This window comes from Lepidochelys kempii, chromosome 11, assembly GCF_965140265.1.
Source record: "Lepidochelys kempii isolate rLepKem1 chromosome 11, rLepKem1.hap2, whole genome shotgun sequence".
Taxonomy (NCBI): Eukaryota; Metazoa; Chordata; order Testudines; family Cheloniidae; genus Lepidochelys; species Lepidochelys kempii.
The window spans coordinates 72,703,627-72,731,119 of NC_133266.1; the positions used below are offsets into that span (position 1 = coordinate 72,703,627).

The 27,493-nt window shown below is 47.2% G+C and overlaps 1 protein-coding gene across 2 annotated transcripts in view; it reads right to left on the bottom strand.

Annotated features, from left to right (window-relative positions):
• Nucleotides 1-27,493, bottom strand: part of LOC140895914 (aryl hydrocarbon receptor-like) — a 131,221-nt gene that overhangs the window by 48,081 nt on the left and 55,647 nt on the right. For both annotated transcript variants that reach the window (XM_073306818.1, XM_073306819.1), the window contains exon 3: nucleotides 1,169-1,284. In XM_073306818.1, the coding sequence (XP_073162919.1) occupies nucleotides 1,169-1,284 (116 nt within the window). The remainder of the gene's footprint in view (nucleotides 1-1,168; nucleotides 1,285-27,493) is intronic.

Below are 27,493 nucleotides of genomic sequence, written 5' to 3' on the forward strand. Positions count from 1 at the left end.
ATGTGAGCTTCTCCCACTCAAGCAATAGAGGCAGCATTGATGGTCACAGCTCACTGAAAAGGATCACAGGCAAGAGGCGCAGAGTTTGAAGCCTGCAGTCCTGGGCATAGTGTGGTACTTGAACAGGGGTATGGGGTAGGGGTAATGGGGAAAGTCCCTGAAATCTAGATTAAACTGTTAAAAACTAGAAAAGAAATAAAACTAGTAAAGCTATTTACAACCATAATTAGAACTCCAGAGAAGAGGACACGGAAGGTTTGAACCTGGACTATATGGCAGCAAGGAGATCTGGAGATGTGGTGGTCCACCCCGCCCCTTTATTGCCTTAAATGGAAGCTTGAGGCGAGTCAGGGCACATGCACAGACCAACAAACACTACTTCCAAATTCTCCAACTAGGTGTGCATGCATAACCCACACTGGAATACAATAGGGACCATTCAACAACAACACTGGGTTTTGTCTTAAAAAAACCCAGAAAACTCTGTGCGCCTGTAAAGCCAACACCCCCCGGTCGTTGGTGGGTGGGATCAAACTGGGGATCTCTGGAGCTTAGTGCATGAGCCTCTACTGCATGAGCTAAAAGCCAACTGACTGGTAGTTAAGGCTGTAGAGCAGACTCATTAATTGCTTTCTCTCTCTCTAAGTGGTCTCAGTGCCACTACATGGGACAGAACATCATATCCAGGAGGTGTGTGGGTTAAACGCCCATTTATGGCAGCTAGCTGCAGATGGTTTGAAATGATCTATGTCAACTCCCGTGGAAGTGAGTGGGAAGAATAGTAAATTGTAAATGACTCTTCACTGCCTTTTATACGTGTTCAAACAGGATGTAATACTCCACCAGTACTTCCATTTTACACCAGTGCTAGTGACTACAAAAGGTGCAAAGCAGTGGAGAATCAAGCTCTGTATCTTTACACCATGCTCTACTGTGAGGTGTTAAATAAGAGGCTGGACTGATTTCTGCAGGCTGAAATAACAAGGCAACCAGGGGCTGCATGGTCTTTTTTTTTTTGTCAGTCACATTTTGAACCAAACATTTGTCTGTTTCTACCACAAAGTAAATGCACGGGAGTCAAGGTGGAAGAGGAGAGAGAGAGAGAGGAAGTGCCCAGATAAGCCTTGCAGACAGACTTGATTGTAGAGAGAATGCCTGAAGCACCAACCTGTAATAGCAGTTCACCCTCTGGTATGATTCTGTCATCCAGTCCCAAGGTCCTCCCATTGTCATGGTCACCATTCCTTTCTGTTCCCCCTTTGGAGCAGTGACTCTTCAGGGCAACTGCAATGAAGCAAAGTAAAGCAATGTGAGTGCTGAAATAATTTTTACAAAATCACTGCTGTGAATGTCAGATTCTTTTACCTCAAACAATTTGTTCACAGTTTGATTAGGTGCTGCTTCTTCAAAGGAAGCCTGCGTTGCTTGCCAGCTGTTTGCTTTGCTGTTCATAGTGTTTATGGTAGAGGTATATACCATGAAAGCAAGAGGCACTTAACAAGACCTGTGCAAACAGCAGCTAAAGCCTTGCCATAGGCCACTAGAGAGAAGTGTCCAAGTACTTATCACACATGATGACATTTACCACTAACTTCAAACAGTTACTATTTTTAAAGGCATGTTTGCTTTCAGTTGGCTTGCAATTGTCGAAATCTGTCCTTTGGCTAAAAAGGATTCCCCCAGCCCAGCTCTGGCCTCTGTTTAGAGGGATCCATTGTCCCTCTTGGGGAAGGGGGTGGGGGAAGAAAAAAAAAAGAGGTTCTGGTCATTGACCGGTACATGAGAGGACTACCACCAGACCTTCGCGCCTGGGTAAGCCAGAACGAACCCTCCACCTATGATGAGGTTGTCGCACTGGTAGAGAGGTGAAGGACGGCGAGGGAGCTGACCCGATCAGTTAAGGAAGAGGCACCCCGGGTTAAACTAGCAGCACCAGGCCCTAGAGCTCGGGTGACTGGGCCACCAGGAGAGCCCAGGTGGAAAAAGAGAGCAGCTGAAGGCCCACCAGAAGCCACAAAGAGTCGGAGCACTGAGGGAGAAGGTGTTAGACTGCCCAAACCAAGAGACTGGGGAATGCCTAGGGCTCCATACCAATGTTATGCCTGCGGGGAGTGGGGACACATAGCTGCACAGCGTCCCAATGCTGAGGAGCCTATGCAGTGTAACATGAGGAACTGGGCTGACCCATGCTCCCTAATCCACCTCGTGGGGGTATCACTAACCCCACATATGTACACCAGACTAGTGAAGCTAAATGGGGTAGAGACCACAGCACTGGTTGATTCGGGGAGTGCTATCACACTTGTCCCGGGGAAGCTCGTGAAGTGTAGTCAGCTGCTGTGGGCTAAGCGTATGGGGATAACATGCGTCCATGGGACAGTTGGTTATTACCCCACCATCCCAGTAAAAAATCGAGATTCAGGGGAACATTACTGAGGTAGCAGCAGATGTAGTCCCTAAACTCCCATACCCGGTGCTCATAGGGACGGACTTCCCAGGGTTTGGAGACTTACTCCTTGTAGGGGAATTGGAGAAAAGGGGAAACCCTGAAGTCAGTGAGGCATCCACAGTAGACTGTCAACCCCCAATCTTCTCTGAAATATCCCCAGATTTGTTCTCCACTCCCAGACAGGGTAGAAAGTCAAAAAGGGCAAGGAGGGCAGCTAAGGCCTTGGGAACTCAAATACTGACCCAAAGCCAGAGGGTCACTCTCATAGGTAGGCGGACCCGAGCCGCTGAAAAGGAGGCCACCCAGGAGGGAGAAGCACCCGAGTCTGACCCCCACCCTAATGCCTCTGAACCAGTAGAGGCAACAGAGACTGGCCGCCTAGAGCTCGGCCAGATTAGCTCTGGGAGAGGAAATTTTGGACAGGACCAGGCTGAAGACCCAAGGACTAGGAAAGAGGTGACCAAAATAGATGGGGTTCCCGTGGAAGGGAAAACCCAGGGTCCAGGACCCTACTTCATAATGAAGAAGGATCTCTTATACCAGGTTGCACCAGTACAGGGGCAGAAGGTACAGCAGATCCTAGTACCTCAAAAACACCAGAATGCTGTATTAAGTCTTGCCCCTAGTCATCTTTTTGGGGGGCATTTGGGGGTAGAGAAGACCCTGGCAGGAGTCCTACGACGATTCTTCTGGCCCAGAGTATATGAGGAAGTGCGGAGGTACTGTGCGTCCTGCCCAGAGTGTCAGCACCACAGTCCCCGCCCCGACTTGAGGGCACCTTTAGTACCCCTTCCCATCATAGAGGTCCCCTTTGAGCGAATAGCCATGGACGAAGCCTGGAGAAGACAGCCCGGGGCCACCAATATATACTTATTGTTTTGGACTATGCTACTCGCTACCCAGAAGCCGTCCCCCTGCGGAACACGGCTTCTAAAACAATAGCTAAAGAATTGGTGGGGATCTTTGCCCGAGCGGGGCTACCAAAGGAGATATTAACAGACCAAGGAACCCCATTTATGTCGAAGTTAATGAAGGACCTCTGTACCCTGCTCCATATACATACCCTGAGAACTTCAGTCTATCATCTGCAGACCGATGGGCTGGTAGAAAGGTTTAACCGAACCCTCAAGGCTATAATACGGAAGGTGCTAAGTTGGGACGGGAAGGATTGTGATGCCCTACTACCTTACCTTATGTTCGCCGTCCGGGAGGTACCTCAGGCCTCAACTGGGTTTTCCCCCTTTGAGTTATTATACAGGCGCCACCCCCGTGGCATACTAGATATTGCCAAAGAGATATGGGAAGAGGAACCCAATGAGGGGAGAAATAGAATAGAACATGTATTGCAGATGCAAGACCGGATAGCCCGGGTCACCCCTATTGTACGGGAACATTTGGAAAAGGCGCAGGAGGCCCAGCGTACCCACTACAATCACCAGGCAAAAGTCCGACAGTTCCAACCAGGGGATTGAGTGATGGTTTTGGTACCCACAGCAGAAAGCAAGCTTCTGGCCCAATGGCAGGGGCCCTATGAGGTGGTTGAACCTGTGGGGGAAGTAACCTACAAGGTGCAGCAGCCAGGATGCTGGAAACAAGAACAAATTTATAACATTAACCTCTTGAAACCTTGGAACCAGCAAGAGGCATGTGTGGTGGCCCAAGAGGCCCCGATTCAGGGAAATAACCTACATGAGCAGATCAGGATATCCCCTGATCTGACACTGAACCAGAAGAAGGAGGTAACTGAGATGATCAACCGGTACCAAGATGTATTTTCAACCAAACCAGTCTTCATTAATTTAAGGTTTCATGTGCCAGTAATAAATTTCACATTTACAGGAGTCCCCCGATGGAACCCCAGATTGGCAGAGGGCTGAGCGGGGCTGGCGGCCGGAACCCCAGCAGGGAAGGTGCCGGCGGTCGGAACCCCAGACCGGCCCCAGGTTGAGCGGCTCAGCCGGTCTGGGGTTCCATCTGCACTGGCGCTGCCGGTCTGGGGTCCCCACTGCCAGCCTGGATGGATGTAACTGGGGCCGGCAGCCGGGACCCAGGCTGAGCGGGGCCGGCGGACAGAATCCCAGACTGGCAGCACGGGTGGGAGACAGAACTCCAGACTGGCAGTGCGCTGAGCCACTCAGCCTGCTGCCGGTGTGGGGTTCTGTCTGCCAGCCCCTGCCAGTCAGGGTCCTGGCTGCCGGGCCCGCTCAGCCCACTGCCGGCCCAGGGTTCCATCCATCCAGGCCAGGACCCTGGCTGACAGGGGCTGGCGGACGAAACCCCAGACTGGCAGCGGGCCAGCCCCGCTCAGCCCAGGTCCCGGTCGCCGGCCCCGCTCAGCCCGGGTCCCAGCTGCTGGCCCCAGTTATGTCCATCCAGGCCGGCAGTGCGGACCCCAGACCGGCGGCGCCAATGGCAGATGGAACCCCAGACCGGCTGAGCCGCTCAGCCCGCAGCTGGTCTGGGGTTCCATCAGGAGCCCCTATAAATGTAAAATTTATTACTGGCACATGAAACCTTAAATTAATGAAGACTTGGCACACCACTTCTCAAAGGTTGCTGACCCCTGGACTAGATGATCACAGTGGTCCCTTTCTGGCCTTGGAATCAGTGAATCAGGAGCAGATTGGCTCATAGAGCACAAACCTGTAGATGAGCCCATGGGAGAGACTATAGCTGCAAACAAAGAGAACCAGAGAATGCAGCAAAATTGATACATCACTTGTAAGAGCCCAAAGGATAGAGGAACCATTTGTCTGTGGTAAACACCCAAGTGAGAAGCCAACTCATTCCACCAAGGCCAGGGTATTCCATTTCTTATCAGCTTCAAGCCAGTAGGTCTCTGATGAATTTGAAGTCCCCATCCCACCTTATTCTGCCTGGCTGCTCGAAGCAAGGAGCATGGTCTCTGCGTCCCCCTACCCAAGAGAGTCTTCTGTATATGGGTGTCTGTTCCTGTATCTCTCTGCCATCCTGACTGTTGCAATGGGGGGTGGGAGGGGAGAGAGAGGAGGGGAGATGACTCAGCTGCTTTATGCCTCTCACAGCATTCTCAATGCTGCCAGATGGGTTTCTCTGCTCCTTTGCCCCACTCCAGCTCCAGTGTATTCACAAATCTCCCAATTTGCAGCAGAGCAAAACTGAAGGAATTCCTGTCAGTTTCACTGTACCCTGGGGGTTCTGAAGAGCTGCAGTGAAAATGGACAATTCCCTGTGCAGCTACAAGCTAAAAAACATTAAAGTACATGCAGTTTAAGCTCTGCGGACATGGAGGGCACCTGCCTGACAAGGCAAGTAGATTTTCAAAGCCCTACTCAAGGGCCCCTCCAATAACATTGGCCACATTTTGGATTCCTAGCAGGAACATACGATGTTCAACAGCCTGATTCAAAGACTCCCGTTGACATCAGTGGGCTTTGGGTCAGGATCAAAAGCAGCTAAAAAAAGGTATGTGTCTGCTTTGTGGGGGTTGGGAATCACAGCTGCAGAGATTCTGCATACCTGGGGACTCCACACCCCCTACATATTACAAACTAGGTCTCCACGGCACATCTGCATAGCTTACATGAGGACAGGGGAGGAGTGGAGAGGGGGACTGAGGGGTCAGAGTGGGTTTGGGCTAAATTTGGCAATAATGGGGTTGCACACATACAGCTGAAGGCTCAATCTGCTCTGCATGGATTTTTATTATTGGTGGGGATCCACAGGCCAGAAAGAAGCCAGCTTGACTCAGATCCATAGTTGAGTTTGCAGGGCTGCAGCTAAAGTAAATAAAAATGTTTTAAATTGTAAAATGAGCAAGTTTGATCAGGAAGTAAACAGACACAATATGCATACTGTCCCATGGAGGACATTTCTACAAAGTCACTTCTCAGAGGAGACTTGTACTCTAAAAATCAATACCAACAGATGAGAAAATAAGAGTAAACAAGCAACATTGATTGTCGTTATCAATCCTTTCCTATAGGAGCACAAAATTTACATTTGCACCCACAATTTCAAGGTTATTTTTTGTTCATGCCAGAGGTCTATTGTAATAATTGAGACAAATTAACCGTAATTGTCAGCTCAACTTTAAAGAGTATGTAAAGCTTCATAAAATATCACAATAACCAACAAAAACCACAAGTGTTGATAGGAAAGTTAGGAAAGGAGACCAAAAAAGTGAATGAGTCTAAACAAAAAGGCCTCCTGATAGAACTCAAAACCATGTTAAAATTAGGCTCAGTAAGAACGAGAAAATGTGCACCCAGAAACTGAAGAACCAAAACTGGTGTGTCGGCTAGTCGGCCTAACTGGTGGGCAAAATAATGAGGGGATGGGCTGTTCCACCCAAAGACTTGTGTGTGTGTGGGAGAATACGGAAGAACAGACAGAGGCAACTAGAATGAGCTGCTGCCACCCGCACCTTTTCCTGGGACCCCAGACCTTTGTCCTTCCGATCCTGAGGTGTCCTGACTATACTGAGATGGGGACCCAAATGATATCACCACCCCTACCAGTTCCAGATGAATCCCAAATGCCACCTGAGATGAAGAGGGATTAAACTTTAACATCAGCAGCTCATCTACTTCTTCTTCCCTCACCCCCCAAGAGGACAATTACCAACATTTTTGGTACCATCCAAAGTCTGTAAAACAGAGGGGCATGGGGGGTTTCCTCTAAAGGGAAAGTTTCTGCCCAGCTAAAGGGATAGAGTACAAGAGATGTTAAAATAGATGCCTGTCATAAATATAAAGGGAAGGGTAAACACCTTTAAAATCCCTCCTGGCCAGAGGAAAAACCCTTTCACCTGTAAAGGGTTAAGAAGCTAGAATAACCTCGCTGGCACCTGACCAAAATGACCAATGAGGAGACAAGATACTTTCAAAAGCTGGAGCGGGGAGAAACAAAGGCTCTCTCTGTCTGTGTGATGCTTTTGCTGGGGACAGAACAGGAATGGAGTCTTAAAACTTAGTAACAGGTTTCAGGATTTTGATTTTTTTTTTTTTTTTTACAAGGAGCACAAGTTTGAAAAGGAATTTTTTTTTCCTTTGGGCTGCTGGTAAGCAGGTTTCCAAGTAGTTGGAAGTTTTTTGCTTTGATTTGGGGCCAGAGCAGAGACAAGGGAATTGTCTTTTTCTGTAGGCTGACAATCACTATCAGAGAATAGGTATTCTATTCCAGCACAGCAAAATTTTACAGCCAAGTTTTGTTTGTTTATTTCTAAACCTCAGGTGTAAAGTTAGTTAAAAACAGAGAGGTTAGGATGACAAAATCCACGGCTCGACAAAAGCTGGAATTACCCAGATTTCAGGCTAAGGAAAAACAAAGGGAACATGAAAGACAGATAGAACTCATGCAGCTGAAGGAGGAGGAGAGGGGAAAAAGAGAGGAAGCATGCACTGGAGATGGAGAAGGTAAAGGCTCAGCAGAATATACCAACAAACCCTAGCAATCCTTCTCCAGGTACCACTCCCCATCCCAGAAAGTTCCCCACCTACAAGGCAGGCGATGATACTGAGGCCTTCTTGGAAAACTTCGAAAGGGCCTGCCTTGGGTACAACATCTCTACTGACCAATACATGGTAGAGCTGAGGCCGCAGCTCAGTGGACCCTTAGCTGAGGTGGCAGCTGAAATGCCTAAAGAACACATGAACAAGTATGAACTGTTTAAATCCAAGGCGAGAGTCAGAATGGGGATAACACCCGAGCAGTCTCGTCGGAGGTTCAGAGCCCTAAGGTGGAAACCAGACGTGTCATTTACCCGACATGCCTACCACATTGTGAGACATTGGGACGCCTAGATATCAGGAGCAAATGTTGAATCTCCAGTAAATTTGCCCTTCCTAATGCAAATGGAACAATTCTTAGAGGGAGTTCCTGAGGAAATAGAAAGATACATCCTAGATGGGAAGCCCAAAACTGTAATCGAGGCAGGAGAGATTGGAGCCAGATGGGTGGAGGTGGCAGAGAAGAAGAAAACTGGTCGCAGTTGGAGCGGAGACCAGAAGGGACAACCCCAGACCACACCCTATTACCGGGCGCCGCCCAAAGCCCCACCTACCTCCCAAAGAATCCTCCAGACTCCTTATCGTCCCGCCACTCTGTTCTTCAGCAACCCACCTTGCCCCAGTGACCCGTCAGCTAGACGATGTTTTAAATGTAATGAGCTGGGGCATGTAAAGGCCAACTGCCCCAAGAACCCCAACAGATTACAGTTCATTGCACCGGAATCACACCAGAGGTCCGCAGGCCCAGATACCTCCCAGATACCCTTGGAGTGGAGGGAAACTGTGAGTGTGGGCGGGAAGAAGGTCACCGCATGTAGGGACACTGGAGCACAAGTGTCAGCTATCCATGCTTCCTTAGTGGACCCCAATTTAATCAACCCAGAGATCCAAGTGACAATTCAGCCCTTCAAGTCCAACTCTTTCAATTTGCCTACAGCCAAGTTGCCTGTCCAGTACCAGGGCTGGTCAGGAACATGGACTTTTGCAGTCTATGATGATTATCCCATCCCCATGCTGTTGGGGGAAGACTTGGCCAATCATGTGAAGCGGGCCAAGAGGGTGGGAATGGTCACCCGTAGCCAGGCTAAACAAGCTGTGAGGCCTAGCTCTGTTCCGGAAACTTCTATCAGGACCCAGTCAGAGGTGATGGACCCGGACCCCAGGCCAATGTCTGGAACAGCAGTAGTGGATCCAGTCCCAGAGACCCAGACGGAACCAGTCCCAGAACTGGAACCAGCCGAACAACCAACACCAGACCCATTGCCAGCACTGAATCCAGTACTTGCAACCTCAACACCAGAGGGCCCCACCGAACCTGAACCGGCAACAGCCCATAACCCTACACAAGAGGCTCAGCCAGAGCCTGAACCCCAACATAGTGTCCCAGCGGAAAGCGGTTCACAGTCAACGGAAACAGCCCCATCCCCTACATCGCTTCCAGAGGGACCAAGCATAGGTCCACAATCCAATGAGGAACTGATATCTCCAGCATCAAGGGAACAGTTCCAGACCAAACAGAAAGCAGATGAAAGCCTCCAGAGAGCTTGGACGGCAGCACGGAGCAACCCACCGCCTCTCAGCTCTTCTAATCGATCCAGGTTTGTTGTAGAAAGAGGACTTTTATACAAGGAAACTCTTTCTGGTGGACACCAGGAAGACTGGCATCCTCAGAGACAGTTGGTAGTTCCAACTAAATACCGGGCCAAGCTCTTGAGCTTAGCCCATGATCACCCTAGTGGCCATGCTGGGGTGAACAGGACCAAAGGCTGTTTTGGGGGGTCATTCCACTGGGAGGGAATGGGCAAGGATGTTTCTACCTATGTCCAGTCTTGTGAAGTATGCCAAAGAGTAGGAAAACCCCAAGATCAGGTCAAAGCCCCTCTCCAGCCACTCCCCATCATTGAAGTTCCATTTCCGCGAGTAGCTGTGGATATTCTGGGTCCTTTTCCGAAAAAGACACCGAGAGGAAAGCAGTACACACTGACTTTCATGGATTTTGCCACCCGATGGCCGGAAGCAGTAGCTCTAAGCAACACCAGGGCTAAAAGTGTGTGCCAGGCCCTAGCAGACATTTTTGCCAGGGTAGGTTGGCCCTCCGACATCCTCACAGATGCAGGGACTAATTTCCTGGCAGGAACTATGGAAAACCTTTGGGAAGTTCATGGGGTAAATCACTTGGTTACCACCCCTACAGGCCAAAGTGGATGCCATCCAAAAGTGGCCTGTCCCAAAGTCAAAGAAACAGGTTCAATCCTTCTTAGGCTTGGCCAGTTATTACAGACTATTTGTACCGCAATACAGCCAAATCGCCGCCCCACTGACAGACCTAACCAAAAAGAAACAGCCAAATGCCGTTCAGTGGACCGAAAAGTGTCAGAAGGCCTTTAACCAGCTTAAAGCGACACTCATGTCTGACCCTGTACTAAGGGCCCCAGACTTTGACAAACCGTTCCTAGTAACCACAGATGCATCCGAGTGTGGTGTGGGAGCAGTTTTAATGTAGAAAGGACCTGATCAAGAATTCCACCCTGTAGTGTTTCTCAGCAAAAAACTGTCTGAGAGGGAAAGCAACTGGTCAGTCAGTGAAAAAGAATGTTATGCCATTGTCTACGCTCTGGAAAAGCTACGCCCATATGTTTGGGGACGGCGTTTCCACCTGCAAACCGACCATGCTGCACTGAAGTGACTTCACACTGTCAAAGAAAATAACAAAAAACTTCCTTGGTGGAGTTTAGTTCTCCAAGATTTTGATTTCAACATCCAACACATCTCAGGAGCTTCTAACAAAGTGGCTGATGCACTCTCCTGTGAAAGGTTCCCAGAATCAACTGGTTAAAATCGTCGTTGAGATGTGGAAAATATTGTTAGTCTTTATATACTTGGTAGTATATTTAGAGATGCATGTGTCTTATTAACTCTGTTTTTCCTAGAGCTCCAGGAAGAAATCCCAGCCAGTGTTTCACCCTAGCTGAGATTTGGGGGGCGTGTCATAAATATAAAGGGAAGGGTAAACCCCTTTAAAATCCCTCCTGGCCAGAGGAAAAATCCTCTCACCTGTAAAGGGTTAAGAAGCTAAAGGTAACCTCGCTGGCACCTGACCAAAATGACCAATGAGGAGACAAGATACTTTCAAAAGCTGGGAGGAGGGAGAAAAACAAAGTGTGTGGCTGTTGGTATGCTGCTTTTGCCGGGGATAGAACAGGAATGGAGTCTTAGAACTTTTAGTAAGTAATCTAGCTAGGTATGCGTTAGATTATGATTTCTTTAAATGGCTGAGAAAAGAATTGTGCTGAATAGAATGACTATTTCTGTCTGTGTGTCTTTTTTGTAACTTAAGGTTTTGCCTAGAGGGATTCTCTATGTTTTGAATCTGATTACCCTGTAAGATATTTACCATCCTGATTTTACAGAGGTGATTCTTTTTACTTTTTCTTCTATTAAAATTTTTCTTTTAAGAACCTGATTGCTTTTTTCATTGTTCTTGAGATCCAAGGGTTTGGGTCTGCGTTCACCTATGCATATTGGTGAGGATTTTTATCAAGCCTTCCCCAGAAAAGGGGGTGTAGGGTTTGGGGAGGATTTGGGGGGGGGGGTAGGGGAAGACATTTCCAAGCGGGCTCTTTCCTAGTTATATCTCTGTTAGACGCTTGGTGGTGGCTGCAATAAAGTACAAGGGCAAAAGGTCAAACAGTTTGTACTTTGGGGAAGTTTTATCCTAAGCTGGTAAAAATAAGCTTAGGGGGTTTTCATGCAGGTCCCCACATCTGTACCCTAGGTTCAGAGTGGGGAAGGAACCTTGACAATGCCATATTTAATACTTCACATTTCAAAATATTAACTATTTTTTTCTCCTTTTCTTGATCTTCTCACTGACTAGTTAATCCTTCTGTTTAATACATCATTCAGTTACACATATGAACCATGTTTTGATAAGTGACGTTTATATATTGTGACAAAGTTCCTCCTCTACCTTGGTGGATCCTGCGCTTATTGGCGGATTTTGCTCGCCTCAGAGATTCACAGTAGCCCTCAGTTTAGCCACTTTCGTGGCTCAAATCTGCCGTTCACTCAGACAACCTCATCCCTGGCCAGCATGGGGAAAAAAGAATAAGAACAATCCCTGCAGTTTCTGCTGATCCACTATGTGGGTTGGGGAACAGCTCAGAGACCTTCCTCTCTGGTGGAACCTCCTGCGTTGGGAGGTTTCGGTGGAACCTGGGCCCGCCCTCTACCCCGGGTTCCAGCCTAGGCCCCTGTGGACTGCAGCTGTCTAGAGTGCCTCCTGGAAAAGCTGCGCGACAGCTACAATTCCCTGGTCTACTTCCTCATGGCTTGTACTCCTCAGTCCTCCAGCAGTGCATTCTCTCATTCCCAGCTCCTTACGCGCACCTCACTAAATGGAGTGAGAGCCTTTTTAAACCAGGTGTCCTGATTAGCCTTAATTAATTCTAGCAGCTTCCCAATTGGCTACAGGTGTTCTAATTAGCCTGCCTGTCTTACTGAAGTTACAGGGACAAACCATCCTGATGTGTAGAAAGAATAGTAAATATGGCAGGCGACCAGCTTGGCTTAACAGTGAAATCCTTGCTGATCTTAAACACAAAAAAGAAGATTACAAGAAGTGGAAGATTGGACAAATGACCAGGGAAGAGTATAAAAATATTGCTTGGGCATGCAGGAGTGAAATCAGGAAGGCCAATCACACCTGGAGTTGCAGCTAGCAAGAGATGTTAAGAGTAACAAGAAGGGTTTCTTCAGGTATGTTAGCAACAAGAAGAAAGTCAAGGAAAGTGTGGGCCCCTTACTGAAGGAGGGAGGCAACTTAGTGACAGAGGATGTGGAAAAAGCTAATGTACTCAATGCTTTTTTTTGCCTCTGTCTTCACGAACAAGGTCAGCTTCCAGACTACTGCACTGGACAGCACAGCATGGGGAGGAGGTGACCAGCCCTCTCTGGAGAAAGAAGTGGTTCGGGACTATTTAGAAAAGCTGGATGAGCACAAGTCCATGGGGCCGGATGCGCTGCATCCGAGAGTGCTAAAGGAGTTGGTGGATGTGGTTGCAGAGCCATTGGCCATTATCTGTGAAAACTCGTGGTGATTGGAAGAAGTTCCAGCAATTGGAAAAAGGCTAATATAGAGCCCATCTTTAAAAAGGGGAAGAAGGAGGATCCTGAGAAGTACAGGCCAGTCAGCCTCACCTCAGTCCCTGGGAAAATCACGGAGCAGGTCCTCAAGGAATCAATTTTGAAGCACTTGGAGGAGAGGAAAGTGATCAGAAACAGTTAGCATGGATTCACCAAGGGCAAGTCATGCCTGACTAATCTAATTGCCTTCTATGACGAGATAACTGGCTCTGTGGATGAGGGGAAAGCATTGGACGTGTTGTTCCTTGACTTTAGCAAAGCTTTTGACACTGTCTCCCACAGTATTCCTGCCAGCAAGTTAAAGAAGTATGGGCTGGATGAATGGACTATTAGGTGGATAGAAAGTTGGCTAGATTGTCGGGCTCAACTTGTAGTGATCAATGGTTCCATGTCTAGCTGGCAGCCGGTATCAAGCGGAGTGCCCCAGGGGTCGGTCATGGGGCCATTTTTGTTCAATATCTTCATTAATGATCTGGAGGATGGTGTGGATTGCACCCTCAGCAAGTTTGCAGATGACACTAAACTGGGAGGAGAGGTAGATATGCTGGAGGGTAGGGATAGGATACAGAGGGACCTAGACAAATTAGAGGATTGGGCCAAAAGAAATCTGATGAGGTTCAACAAGGACAAGTGCAGAGTCCTGCACTTAGGACGGAAGAATCCCATGCACCGCTACAGACTAGGGACCGAATGGCTAGGCAGCAGTTCTGCAGAAAAGGACCTAGGGGTGACAGTGGACGAGAAGCTGGATATGAGTCAGCAGTGTGCCCTTGTTGCCAAGAAGGCCAATGGCATTTTGGGATGTATAAGTAGGGGCATTGCCAGCAGATCGAGGGACGTGATCGGTACCCTCCATTTGACATTGGTGAGGCCTCATCTGGAGTACTGTGTCCAGTTTTGGGCCCCACACTACAAGAAGGATGTGGCAAAATTGGAGAGAGTCCAGCAGAGGGCAACAAAAATGATTAGGGGATTGAAACACATAAGTTATGAAGAGAGGCTGAGGGAACTGGAATTGTTTAGTCTGCGGAAGAGAAGAATGAGGGGGGATTTAATAGCTGCTTTCAACTACCTGAAAGGGGGTTCCAAAGAGGATGGATCTAGACTGTTCTCAGTGGTAGCTGATGACAGAACAAGGAGTAATGGTCTCAAGTTGCAGTGGGGGAGGTTTAGGTTGGATATTAGGAAAATCTTTTTCACTAGGAGGGTGGTGAAACACTGGAATGTGTTACCTAGGGAGGTGGTAGAATCTCCTTCCACAGAAGTTTTTAAGATCAGGCTTGACAAATACCTGGCTGGGATCATTTAGTTGGGGATTGGTCCTGCTTTGAGCAGGGGGTTGGACTAGATGACCTCCTGAGGTCCCTTCCAACCCTGATATTCTATGATTCTATGAATTAGTTCTAGAAAGTTCCTGAGTGTTCTGGAATAGTCCCTGTTATTTTACGCAGGGAAAAGGGACCTGCTTAACCTGGAACTAATGTATCTACCTTCGACCACTCTTTTGTAGTCATCTGGTCTGACCCTGTCACAATATCCAAAACATTTCAGGTTGTTTTGTTTAGTAACTGATTTTGTATGCTTTTGTGTGTTTTAATTAAATTCCAGTTACCACCCTCATTCAGCCTGACACAAGTCAGCAGCAAAGTTAATTATCTAGTAAATAAGCAATGTATTATTCACCATTTTCTAACTGTACATTTTAGTACAATAAAAAAGAATCTCATAATTATCTATACGGCTACTTAAATATACATTATATTGTACCCATCTGGTTAGCAAAAAAGTACCAAAACGAGTGTAAAGGCTATATTAGTTGTAAGTGTTTATACCAACCAATGAGAATGTAGGTGCTGGAACTAGGGGTGCTGGGGGTGCTATCACACCCCCTGGTTTGAAGTGGTTTCCATTATATACAGAGTTTACAGTGTGGTTCAGTGGCTCTCTACACCCCCAATATACAAATTGTTCCAGCACCCCTGAATGAGAATCAGCCTCTTTAGGAAAAAACCTAAGAAGTACAAATGTAAAACAAGATTACAACTGAAGATTTAAAAAGCAAGGCTTCCTGCTTACTAATCTATATCATCACTAAAAGTCAGTGATACAACTGCCTTTCATTTAAATCATTCCACCCTGACACGGATCTTATAATCTAAAATAGACATCTCAGTCAAAGCATGATGAAAGGATAGGGAAAACTGAGGCATAGCGAAATTTTAAGCAACTTGACAAAGGTCAGAAAGGGAGTCAGCGGCAGATTTGGCACTTGAACTCAGATCTCTTAAATCCCGATCTGGCACTGTAAGTACAAGACCATCTTTCTTTCTTCTTTGTAGTTACCCCTGTACATTTTTGCTCCCCAAGAAGAGATGGATAACATTTTGTTTATACCTGTAGAAAGCAAGCAGTTAGCTAGGATCTGGTGAAAGATAATACACAGTGGAGGTTCTATAACAAAAGTGACTTGTTTGTTTTTAAAAAGAAAACTATTGTGGACTTATCATTTCAGGCCAGTACAGCTTTAATACAACTAAACATCACAGGCCCAAGTTGTGCTATCAGTGTTTAAGCATAACTGCCTATTGAGAAAAGTGAGGAGCAGTTCTGCAAGAAAGCTGAGGTAGGTTATGGCCCATAGTGTTTACTAAAACACAGACGCACCCCTGAATATTGCTGAAATACCAGATAGTGCAATGTTAAGCAACATGCATATACAATCTGTGCAAACTTTTGCAGTACACGGGATGAAACCCATACACAGCATCTGCCTCAAGTAACAGGCTGCTTCATTTTTGTGAGCACTCTTAGTAAAACATAGAAAATATGAATAATTAAACTTCTTTAGGTCTAGGAAGGCTTGAAAAAAAATGGAATACTGCAAAAGGTGCACAATCAAAATAGAATGACAGGAAAGGCACAAAGTGTTGCATCAAGATAGACAAAGAAAGTTTGGTTCTAATGGCTTTGATTTCCCTGGCACATCTATTTTAATCTCTGCCACATGCTAACAGTAGAGGTATGACCAACAGATAATGGATTTAATGCCAGATTTTTAAAGGTATCTGGGCACCTAATTTCAAATATCTTTTTAAAAATCTGGCCTTTTGTCCTTTGCCCTTTGTTCACAAGGGCTGCCTGAAACTTGACCTAAGTCACACGCTGAGCACCCAGAACTCACAGCTTACTTATCTGATCCTAGCCTGGATTTCCTGCATAAATAGGCCAGAGAACCTCATTCAGTGACTCCTGCATCAAGCCCATGACGTGTGGGTGAACTAGAGAGTGTCTTGATTTAAAGATTTCCAGCGATAGAGAATTTACTGTTTCCCTTGGAAAGCTGTTCCAATGGCTAGTGACCATCACTATGCACTTCACTAACTGAAGTCATTAGGAGCAGCAAGTGTAACCTATACACCTCCTGGGTGTGGTGCTCTGTCCCATCTAGTGGCACCAAGGTCACTTAGATTAGAGAGAGAAATTAATGAGTCTGCTCTACAGCCTTTGCTAACAGCCAGTTGGCTTTTAGCTCATGCAGTAGAGGCTCAAGCACTAAGCTCCAGAAGTCCCAGGTTCGATCCTGACAACTGGGGTCCGTCGGCATTACACAAGCATGCAGCACTTTAGAAGATCAGGACTCTTTGATTCAGGATTTACAAACCACAACGTTAGGTGCCGATGTTGGAAAATGCAGGCCTTTGATTTTGTCAACTAAGAGAATTAAAGGGAGAGTCTATTTGCCACAGACATGGTTCACAGCAATACTCTGAAGAGCATTTCTCTGACCTTGACTGAACAATATGTTCTTATTGAAAAGTTTGAGAACGTCAAAACACAACTAAGGAAGTCCTGCTCTTTACTACTGAGATCTTAGACCAGCCCTCCTGTCTATTCAGTCTTTGTCTCTCTCTATGAATAGCCTTCTGCAGCCCCCTGGGTCACTAAATCAGCAGAACTGTTACACCATATCAAGCCTACAGAGTGAAGACAAGCTGGAGAACTGATAATGGCATCCTCCACACCCCAGCTTTACTTTAGCCTATCCTGTCTAAGCGCTGTTACTTTAAGAAGGGAAACAGTTTATTACTTGAAATAAAGTGACCTTTCAGACAAGGCACTTGGCTACATGTAAGCAGGAGAATAGTCCCGCTATTGTGAGGAACTTTCCTGGCTTCTGCACTACCCCAGGGAAGTGGGCTAGTGAAAGGATCTGAGTCCTTGCTCCCACTTCCTTTACCCAGAGGCCTCCCTGCCCTTGAGGACTCCCCTTCCACTCTCCTGTTTGGCAGAGTCCTTGTAACCCCAACAAGGCTGGGCCTAGAATTCCTGGGGGGCTCGACCCCCCCAACCCTGCTGCGGTCACCTAGAACAGGGACTAGGGTGTCCCCACTCTGAGCTACTCTCTCTGCACTGAGCACTTCTCTGACCCGCTGATCATTACATATAATTTAAAGCAAATGCAAGTTATTTAACCAACAATTAATTTTAAAAAGAGTAAGGAAAATGGGAAAGGTTAAAGGAAACACATCACCCTGCTCTATGGCAGGGAACATCACAAACAGTGTCTCTGGAACATCAGGGCAGTTCAGTCTGTTTCTTGTAAATCCCAGGCCTCCTTCTCAGGCCCTGGCTGTGCTGCAGGGATGCTGTGGGTTGGACACTCGCTCTGGTGGTGGCCACAGGCTCTCAGGCTTTAGGTGGCAGGGCCCTTCTTCCCAGCGTTGCCCCCGCCCTGTTGGGGTTACCAATCCCTCTCCGAGTCCAGCCTGCAGAGCCTCCTGGCTGAGGCATCTCCCTGTGCTGGGCCTGCTGCCAAGGGTCCCCCCCTCGCTCTCCCCAGCTGCTCACCACACCTGGCTCTGGACTGCTCCAGCTCCACTCTATCTCAGCACGGCTGCTGCTCTGCCTCCAGCTCCCTGGGCTGCTTCGCTGGCCCCTCTGGCTCTGGTTGCTACAGCTCTGCTCCCAGGACAGGGTCTGCTCTCTCTGGGCTGCTTTTCTGGTCCCTCTGGATCTGGCCCAGCTCTGCTCCCCAGCTCAGCTTGAGCCCCTGTTTTCTCCTTAGCTCGGCCCCACCCTGTCTGACCCAGACAATTCCAGCTCACAGGGAGGACGGGACCTCCCTGGCCTCCTGACTCCCTGATTAGCCTGCCCGCCCTGTCATTCAGGCTGACCTGGAGCATTGGCCTTTCCCCATTGTTCCTGGGGACTGTCAGTCTCAAGGTCCTGATTTCCCATCAACCCTTTCCCCCTTTTAGTACTGGGAGCTAGCAACTAAAATACCCCCACTGAATGTTAGTAAGGGGGCAACACACAAACTAAATTCAGCATGATGTCAGGAGCTTCTGTTGACCTGTTACTAGCAATAACCATACCACCAGTGGAAGATTTTTGGTGGGAAAAAGTGGGTAGTCTGGATTTAAATGGAGAAATTCGTTCCCTCCTATAGTTTGGTTGTTTTTTTTGCGGGGGGGTCCTCTGTGGCTGCATTTGGGATTGGCAGATATTTGTCATCACCAGCAAAAGCAGAAGCGAGAACACTTAAATGCAAGACATTTTGCATGGGTGCCACTTATTTCCCCCCCCAAATAAAAAAGCAGCTTCTATGGGCGACTTGCTGCCATTTTGCAAAGCCACCAACACCACCACATACCTTGTACTGCACATGTGGCATTTCCTTCCAGCCAAAAGCACCACCCGCCAGCAGAAGAGGGAGAATATCTCTGATTGGTATGTAGGGTGGATTCTCAGGACATAGCATGCATTTCTGTTTTTACACCTCCGCTCACAACTAGCAGTTTGATGCTGCCTTCACTGTGTTCATTATGTAACCCCCAAGGAGATGACCTAGATTCCTGGGACGCTGTCTGCTGGCAGCTCAGGGAGAGGCACACTGTCCCTGGTAGGGAGAGGGAGCCAAGGCAGACTCAGAGTCTGCCCAGCAAGCAATAGGGAGGGAGAAGGCCCCCCAGGGAGAAGCCATTGTGGAGTCAGTCTGGAGCCAGCAAGGAAAAGGGCAGGACTGGCTGTGTGGGGAGCTGGTGAGTCCCCGGCCTGCATGCAGGGTTCCGCCTGAGAACTGGCCTCTAGGGACCTGACAGCAGATCCCTCTGCTGGGTTTTTCCTTCCACGCTGATGATTCCCAGTTTGTAGCGTTTGCTGGGAAACTTCCCAGCCAGGCTGAGTTCACCCTCCAGCTCCCTCAGTGAGACCAGTCACCACATGGTCAGCTCTGCTCTGTCTGCTAGTCCAGGGAAGCTGCCTGCGGAGTGTGTGACTGGAGGCTGGGCTAGGAGGCTACCGTTTGCATGTTAGTGTAGTTTTATAACCTACTCCTTGAGCCCTGCACCCCTTTGTGGTGAGGGGAAATCCTGGGACCCCCGCAGCCTGATTGCTGCCTGAGGAGGATCCTTGCCAGCAGAGAGCAGCCCCTCTGCAGTGACTGAGGAGTCCAGAGACATCTTCAAACCGGAGGATCGTGCATGGAGTTTGTGAGTGCACCATCATTGAGTTAGTTAGTCAGGGAATTTGTTTTGGGGACCCCCTACTCCCTGAACTGTGTCCTCAAGCTAATGAGTAAGGGTTTGAGGATTTTATAACCTGCTGCATATTACATCTGTGGAGGGATTTACCACCTTCTCCCACTTGTGAGTCCTTTGGGCTATACTGAACCCAGTCAGCCAGACTGCTAAACCACTGCAGAGAAGAATTTTGTGGTTATAGGTCATCAAGGACCCCAGCAAAGTATGCATACCAACGGGACGCTAATTTTACATTTGCTACATCAAGTCACTGGTATTTGTGGTGTGGGCACTGGTGACCCTAAAAATAGTGTTTTACCTTGTTATGTTGTATTTGTCTGCTGTTTAATATAATTATTGCGTTTGTGTTATTTCTTGGAAGTCTCCAACTATCTGGCAAGTAAGTGGGGATTACTCTGTAGTTAGAATTTTCTGCCTAAGCTGCCCTGGCGATCCTGCCAAGAAGGAAATAATTTCATAGGAAAAAAATAATTTCATAGGAAAAAAAGGAAGAAGATACACCCTGCTGAGTGGGTGGCGGGATCCAAAAGAGCCCAGACCTGTCCATCAAAACCTGTAAGCGGATTGGCATTAAAGGAGGTAACCAGGTGGAGAGGGGGCGCTACAGTTCCACTGCTGCAAATGGAGAGGACTTTGGAAGCAAGACAGAGACCTGTTACAAATCGGAAAAACATGTGATTGCACCCTGCGTATGGTGGGTGTTAGCGGCATGCAGCTCAACAGAGAGGTAAAAAAGTTGTTTGTGCCATGTAAATGAGTGCTAGGGCTGGCTCTGACAACGCTGCTAAACCTCCAGAAGGCCCTCAGAGTATAGGGGCTCCACCGATGCCAATGTGAAGTTGACTGATCATACTCCAGGGCTATGGAGCTGAGAACAAGGTAGTGCTCTCCTGCTGATTGAGGCTTTGAGGGAAAAGATGAAAGTTTCGTAAAGGAGGGTTTTTACAGTGTGTTTTGTGGGAGTCAGATCCTGGTTAAGTCTGACCTGCTCAGCAAACATCTGCCACAGCTGGATTCCTTTCATCAAGAATGCTTGATCTCTTCATCCTGGGCCTTGAAGTTGATCTGGCTCAGAGGCTGGCAGCTGTCTTGATCGGTCATGGGGAGAGGTGTGGGCACTGATGCTGCTGGGCCCAGCATCCTCCCCCAGCCCATTGGCCTTGAAGATCCAGAGCAAGGTCCTGCAGTGGCAGTGGAAGCAGGCTGGAAGCCAGTCAACAGACTGGAGCCCCAGGGTGATGTGACTGCAGTGGCTTGTCGTGCTGAGGAGCATTTTGGAGCATTCTGCACTGGCTGGAGTCTCAGCATTGCATCCACATTAAGGCTCGGGTACAGCTAGTCACAACAGTCCAAGCTGGAGTTAAAGGCACAGATCTGAGGCCAGATCACTAGCTGGGAGCAGAGGACAGTGTGCTTTAGCAAGCTGCAAGGGGAAGGAGGCTTATCTCTGCTGCTTGGCCATTCAGGCTAAGTGAAGAGTCTTTGCATGTGGGGCAGATGCCTTCAGTGGAAGAGGACCACGGGTGCCAGTTCGTCCATCGAGCCAGCTTCATCTCAGTCTTGCCTGGACTGAGTTGGAGGCAGGTGCTCTTCAGATCTGTGGCAAGCACAGTGCCATGCTCCTAGCACAGTGCTCGCTGCACCTGGAGAAGCAGAGCTGCACAGCTGACTGGCCATGGAGCCAGAGTCGCTACACCACCTCTCCAGGCAGCATCATCATGAGGGGGAGGGGAGGCAGCATGAATCTAGACCCTGTGGGAGAGGAATGATTGCAGCCGCCATAGGGCTGTGCTGTCTGTTCCAGCTATGCCATGACAGCAGGTCATCAGCACCATGTGGTGAGCAATGGAGGTTACTAGAAACATTCTCATTCACTGGTACAAGTGAGAGCCATGAATAGGATTTGTGTTGGGAAGAAGGGGTGCTCCTTACAGGCCTGCTCAATATCTCCTGCCCAACAGACCTGAAGATATCCAGGGCTCCTATGGTTCCCAAGGTCTTTCCTTACCCAGGAAAAGGCCAGTCCTTTGTACCAGGCCAAAAAGAAGCACAAGGAAGGAGACTGTAGTGACCTAACATCATGGCAGATTAAATGGAGAGCTAAGAGACCTGGGTTCTATTCCCAGTTCTGCCACTTATCTCTAATGTGATTACACTTTCCTCTGAAGCAGCTGGTGCTGGCACAGTCAGAGACTGGGTGAGATGGACCTTTGGTCTGATCCACTCTGGCAATGCATATGTTGCTCAGAGCTGCAAAAGAGGCCTCTCCTCTTTGCACAGCCTAGGGGATTTGCTCCAGTGAGCAATGTCAGAGGCCAAGTAGACAGCTCCCAGGCCCAGTTATCTTTGAGTTATTTCAAACACCCCTGCAGTCAGCAGCAATTTCACCCCTCTCATTGAGCAGAGGTAGCTTGAGATGGGGGGGGGGGTGTCATAAATATAAAGGGAAGGGTACCCACCCTTCTGTATACAGTGTTATAAAATCCCTCCTGGCCAGAGGCAAAACCCTTTCACCTGTAAAGGATTAAGAAGCTAAGATAACCTTCCTGGCACCTGACCAAAATGACCAATGAGGAGACAAGATACTTTCAAAGCTGGATGTGGGGGGAACAAAGGGTCTGTCTGTCTGTGCGATGCTTTTGCTGGGAACAGATCAGGAATGCTGCTCAGAACTCCTGTAAAAAGTTAGTAAGTAATCTAGCTAGAAATGTGTTAGATTTTCTTCTGTTAAATGGTGGTAAAATAGGCTGTCCTGAATGGAATGTGTATTGCTGTTTTTGTAACTTAAGGTTTTGCCTAGAGGGATTTTCTGTTTTGAATCTGATTACCCTGTAAGGTATTTACCATCCTGATTTTTCAGAGGTGATTCTTTTACCTTTTCTTTAATTAAAATTCTTCTTTTAAGAACCTGATTGATTTTTCATTGTTCTTAAGATCCAAGGGTTTGGGTCTGTGTTCACCTGTACAAATTGGTGAGGATTTTTATCAAGCCTTCCCCAGGAAAGGGGGTGTAGGGCTTGGGGGGGATATTTGGGGGGAAGACATCTCCAAGTGGGCTCTTTCCCTGTTCTTTGTTTAACACGCTTGGTGGTGGCAGCATAGGGTTCAAGGACAAGGCAAAGTTTGTACCTTGGGGAAGTTTTTAACCTAAGCTGGTAAGAATAAGCTTAGGGGGTCTTTCATGCAGGTCCCCACATCTGTACGCTAGAGTTCAGAGTTGGGAAGGAACCTTGATTGGGGGGGGAAGGTTCTTGCCTCCAGTTGCCAGGGGTGGTAAGGGTCCATAACCCATGACTCTCCATACACCAGGTGCGGGGGCAAGGTAGTAAGGGAAAAAAGAGCTTTCTACCTAAGAGACCACTTCTCTTGGTGCTCAGCCAGGATGGTGTTAGCTCTGGGCTGGGCAATGAGGGATGCATGGTGCATATTGGAAATAGGGGGTGCAAGGTCTTCTGTAATAGTGACCTGAACTAAAGGTGGAAGCCAGGCAGCTTCTCTGCATAATGTGAAACTGATATTCTAAGAATGATTTCTCCTTTATAAAGCAGTTACAGTCTCTTGGGGAGGTGGGGGCAGGACAGATAGCTCAGTGGTTTGAGCATTGGCCTGCTAAACCCAGGGTTGTGAGTTCAATCCTTGAGGGGGCCATTTGGGATCTGGGGCAAAAATTGGGGATTGGTCCTGCTTTGAGCAGGGGGTTGGACTAGATGATCTCCTGAGGTCCCTTCCAACCTTGATATTGTATGATTCTTAATAGGGTTTCAACTCCAGGATTTCTTGGTGGAAGTTCTCCAATCAGATAGCTAGTGATTCTGACTCCATTTCAAATAGGTGGAACTTCCCAGAGGCATTTTACATATGTTAGGTGTACAGACATGTTTATGAGGTGCTGCTGTAATATCTGCATACAGTTTATTGTTTATCAATGTTGTCAGGGATTTAAATCTGATCACGAGCTATTCTGAAAGCCAAGTCCACTAACTTCTACTTCTAGAAGTCAGAAAATTGTTATAAACAAGAGGTTTTCATGCATCAAACCCACAGGAGGTATGGTTCTGGCCCAGCATTTAAAGTCTCTACTCTCTAGCTTTGTAGAAAGAGCTCAAATTGTTAATGTAGGAGACTGTCTAACTTAAGTGTGAGTGTTCAAGTTGAGGGGTTTTAGTTTATACATTTTTGATTTTAGAACTGTGCTATGCAAGCTCCAAGCTTGAAAAGCTATTTCACATGGCAGCAAACTGACACCTCACTTGCTATCAAATTTGCTGTTGAACTCCTGAACCTACAGTGCTTTAGACCTGAGAATTCTCTGTACTAAAAATCTGGTATTAACATTTTTGAGAGGATCTGCCCCCCCCTCTGCGCAACCCCTTTACTTCCCAGACATACACATGCAGCTCCTCCCCCAACTGCCACCAGGTCATCTCATGGGCCTACCATTCAGCAACATTTCTAAGACAGTAAGAATGAAAACAAAGGGCCTATTCTGAACTCTGGTTTTATCAGAGTATCTCCATGCACTCCAGATTTGGACCAGCATTAGAAGAATCAGAATAGGTTCAGATGTCTTTTTTTTTTTCCTTCAAGATAACAGATGGGTCACACCAGTCCAGAGTAGTCTGAATAATTCTGATTAAAGGGGAGAGGATACTAAAGGTCTGAGCACAAACTGCCAGCAAGGAATCTGGTCATTCAGATTATCTGCCTTCAACAGCCCTGCAGGGGTAGTTCAAAGGGGACCACCATTAATTATGCCCTTCATCTCAGAAGCCGGGTACTGCAGTGCTAACAGATACAGGGGATCAGTCTCTCTCCAAGAGGCAAGGACTGAGTGCAAGATGGCAAAACTTTAACTTCTATTTTGAAAGCTTTTAAAACCTGGAGTGTATTTATTTCAGAGCACTGTCAGCAAGGACAAAGCAACCCACTCACCCCAAGATTTGGGCTGCCTAACTCCTGCCAAATGCGTACCCATCAGCTGGACTTTCCACCAGTTTCTTCAGCCTCCTCAGAGTGTGGCCAGTTTAGCAAACAGGAGAAGGTGCTCTACTATTTGTATTATGATAACATCTACAGGCCCTAAATGAGATCAGGGTCCCATTGTGCTGGCCACTTCACTGACACAAAGGGTCCGACTACAGTGAAAAATGGAGGTAGTTTCCAGCTCGAGGAGATGTACCTGTGCTGGCTGTGATTGAGCGAGTGTGTTAAAAATAGCAGTGAAGCCCTGCTGTTCATGCCAGCATGAGGAGTTAGCTGCCCTTGTTCAGTCCCATCTGAGACATTAGATACAAGTTATCCATTGGTACAAGGGATAAAAATGGAACACTAACTACCACTTGGTGACCTGTTCTAAGCTGGAGAAGTTTGCAAAAGAAAAAGAAGTTGGCAAAAGTGACCCCCCAACCCTGTGGGACGTTATTCAATTTATTGCCCTGAGTTGCAGGAGGAGGAGAAAAAAGTGTGTGGGGGGGAGGTCTAAAACTTGAAAACTTCTCAGTTTTCAAAAACCTAAATGGAAGCTTCCATTTGAAATGGAAAAAAAAAACATTTGTTTTAAAATTACCTTTATGTTTTGAACAGAAAGGAAAATCTTTTGTGAGAATCGTCCTTGCAACAAAATGCCATTTTTCCTCAGGAAGGTTTTATGGTTCATAAATGTTGACCAGCTCCACTGGACAGATCCACTGGTGCTGGGATGGGTACATTACCTCTCCTTACAATGACTTGGGCTGTCCACACCCCCAGAAAGGTCGTAAGTGCTTGGATTGCAATTACAGAACAATAATCTTAGCTTTTATACCTGGCAGCTCAGCATCCACATTGGAAATGCCACCACAACAATGTCTAGACTGAACAAGAAGGTATGGCAAAACAACAAACTGACAGAACACACACAGATCTGTGTGTATCATGCGTGTGTTATCAGCACACTTTTTTGTATGGGAGCGAGACATGGACCTTATACTCTCATCAGGAAAAGAGGCTCAACAGCGTTCGTATGTGTTGCCTTTGTCGAATCTTTGGAATCTCCTGGAGGGGAAAAGTCACCAACACTGAGGTGTTCAAATGGGTCAGCATACCCAGCAGGCAAACACTCCTCAAACAGAGATGCCTTCGCTGGCTTGGGCACGTGTGCCGAATGAACAATGGGCACATCCCAAAGGACATCCTCTATGGCAAATTAGCATCTGGAAAAAGACCCAAAGGACACCCAAAATTGTGTTTCAAGAATGTGTGCAAGCGAGACCTCAAAGAAATGGACATGGATGTGGATAACTGGGAAGATCACACTCAAGACTGCAGCCTTTGGAAACAAGAGCTTAACAAAGGTCTCTGGAGTTCCTAGAGGAAGCAGTCCAGCTTAGCAGAGGAGAAACTAGGTCACAGAAGGCAGAGCCCAAAGGGTCAAAACATCACCTTTAAATGTGGCAGATGCAGCAGAGATTGTCTCTCTCAAGTGGGTCTCTTCAGCCACACTCGTGGCTGCCATAAAACCAACCGAGTAAATTCTTTACCTTTCAGGGGTGCATACCCATGGTCTCTCGAGATGGAAGGATGTCTATTACTTATACAGGCAAACTGGTTGAAACTATAGTGAAAAATAGAAGTATCAGATACATAGATAAGTATGATTTATTGGTGAAGAGGCACAGCTTTTGTAAAGGGAAGTCATGCCTCACCAATTAGAATTCTTTGAGGGGACCAAACATGTGGACAAGGATGAGCCAGTGGATCTAGTGTGCTCAGACTTTCAGAAAGCCTTTGATAAGGTCCCTCACCAAAGACTCTTAAGCAAAGTAAGCAGGTCATGGGATGGAGGGAAGGTCCTCTCATGGGTCAGTAACTGATTAAGAGACAAGAAAACAAGGGTAGGAATAAGTGTTCAGTTTTCAGAACTGAGAGAGATAAATAGCAACAAGTGACGTCTAACATTCATAAATGATTGGGGGCAGGGGGAGGGAAGAAGGATAAACAGTGACATGGCAAAGTTTGCAGAGGATACTAAATTACTCAAGATAGTTAAGTCCAAAGCTCACTGTAAAGAGTTACAAAGGTATCTTCCAAAACTGGGTGACCAGGCAACAAAATGGCAGATGAAATTCAAGGGTGATAAATGCAAAATAATGCACATTGTAAAACATAATCCCAACTATACATACAAAATGATGGGATTTATATTAGCTGTTACCATGCAAGAAAGATCTGAGTCACTGTGGATAATTCTCTGAAAACATCTGCTCAATGTGCAGCGGTGGTCAAAAGACCCGAGAGAATGTTGGGAACCATTAGAAAAGGGATAGATAATAAGACAGTAAATATCAATAATGCCACCCATATAAATCCATGGTATGCTCACACCTTGAATACTGTGGGAAATTCTGGTTGCCCCATCTCAATTCCAATTCGAATGTCTTTTTTTATTGAAAAGGGCGAAAACAGCTTCCACATGAGGAGAAATCAAAAAGATTGGGATTGTTCATATTAGAAGAGCGACAACTAAGGGGTGATGTGATAGAGGTCTGCAAATCATGAATGGTGTGGAGAACGTGAATAAGGAGGTGTTATGTGAAGGGGCCATAACAAGAGCCAGGGGTCACCTGATGGAATTAATAGGCAGCAGGTTTAAAACCACCATAAGGAAGTACTTCTTCACACAATGCACAGTCAACCTGTGGAGCTCTTGATCTTCACAACATCCCCTAGCAATAAGTATAACAGGGTTCAAAAAGGAACTGGATACATTCATGGAGGATAGGTCCATCAATGGCTATTAGCCGGGATGGGCAGGGATGCAACCCCATGCTCTGGGTGTCCCTAACTGCCAGATGCTGAGACTGGATGACAGGGGATGGATCACTCAATAA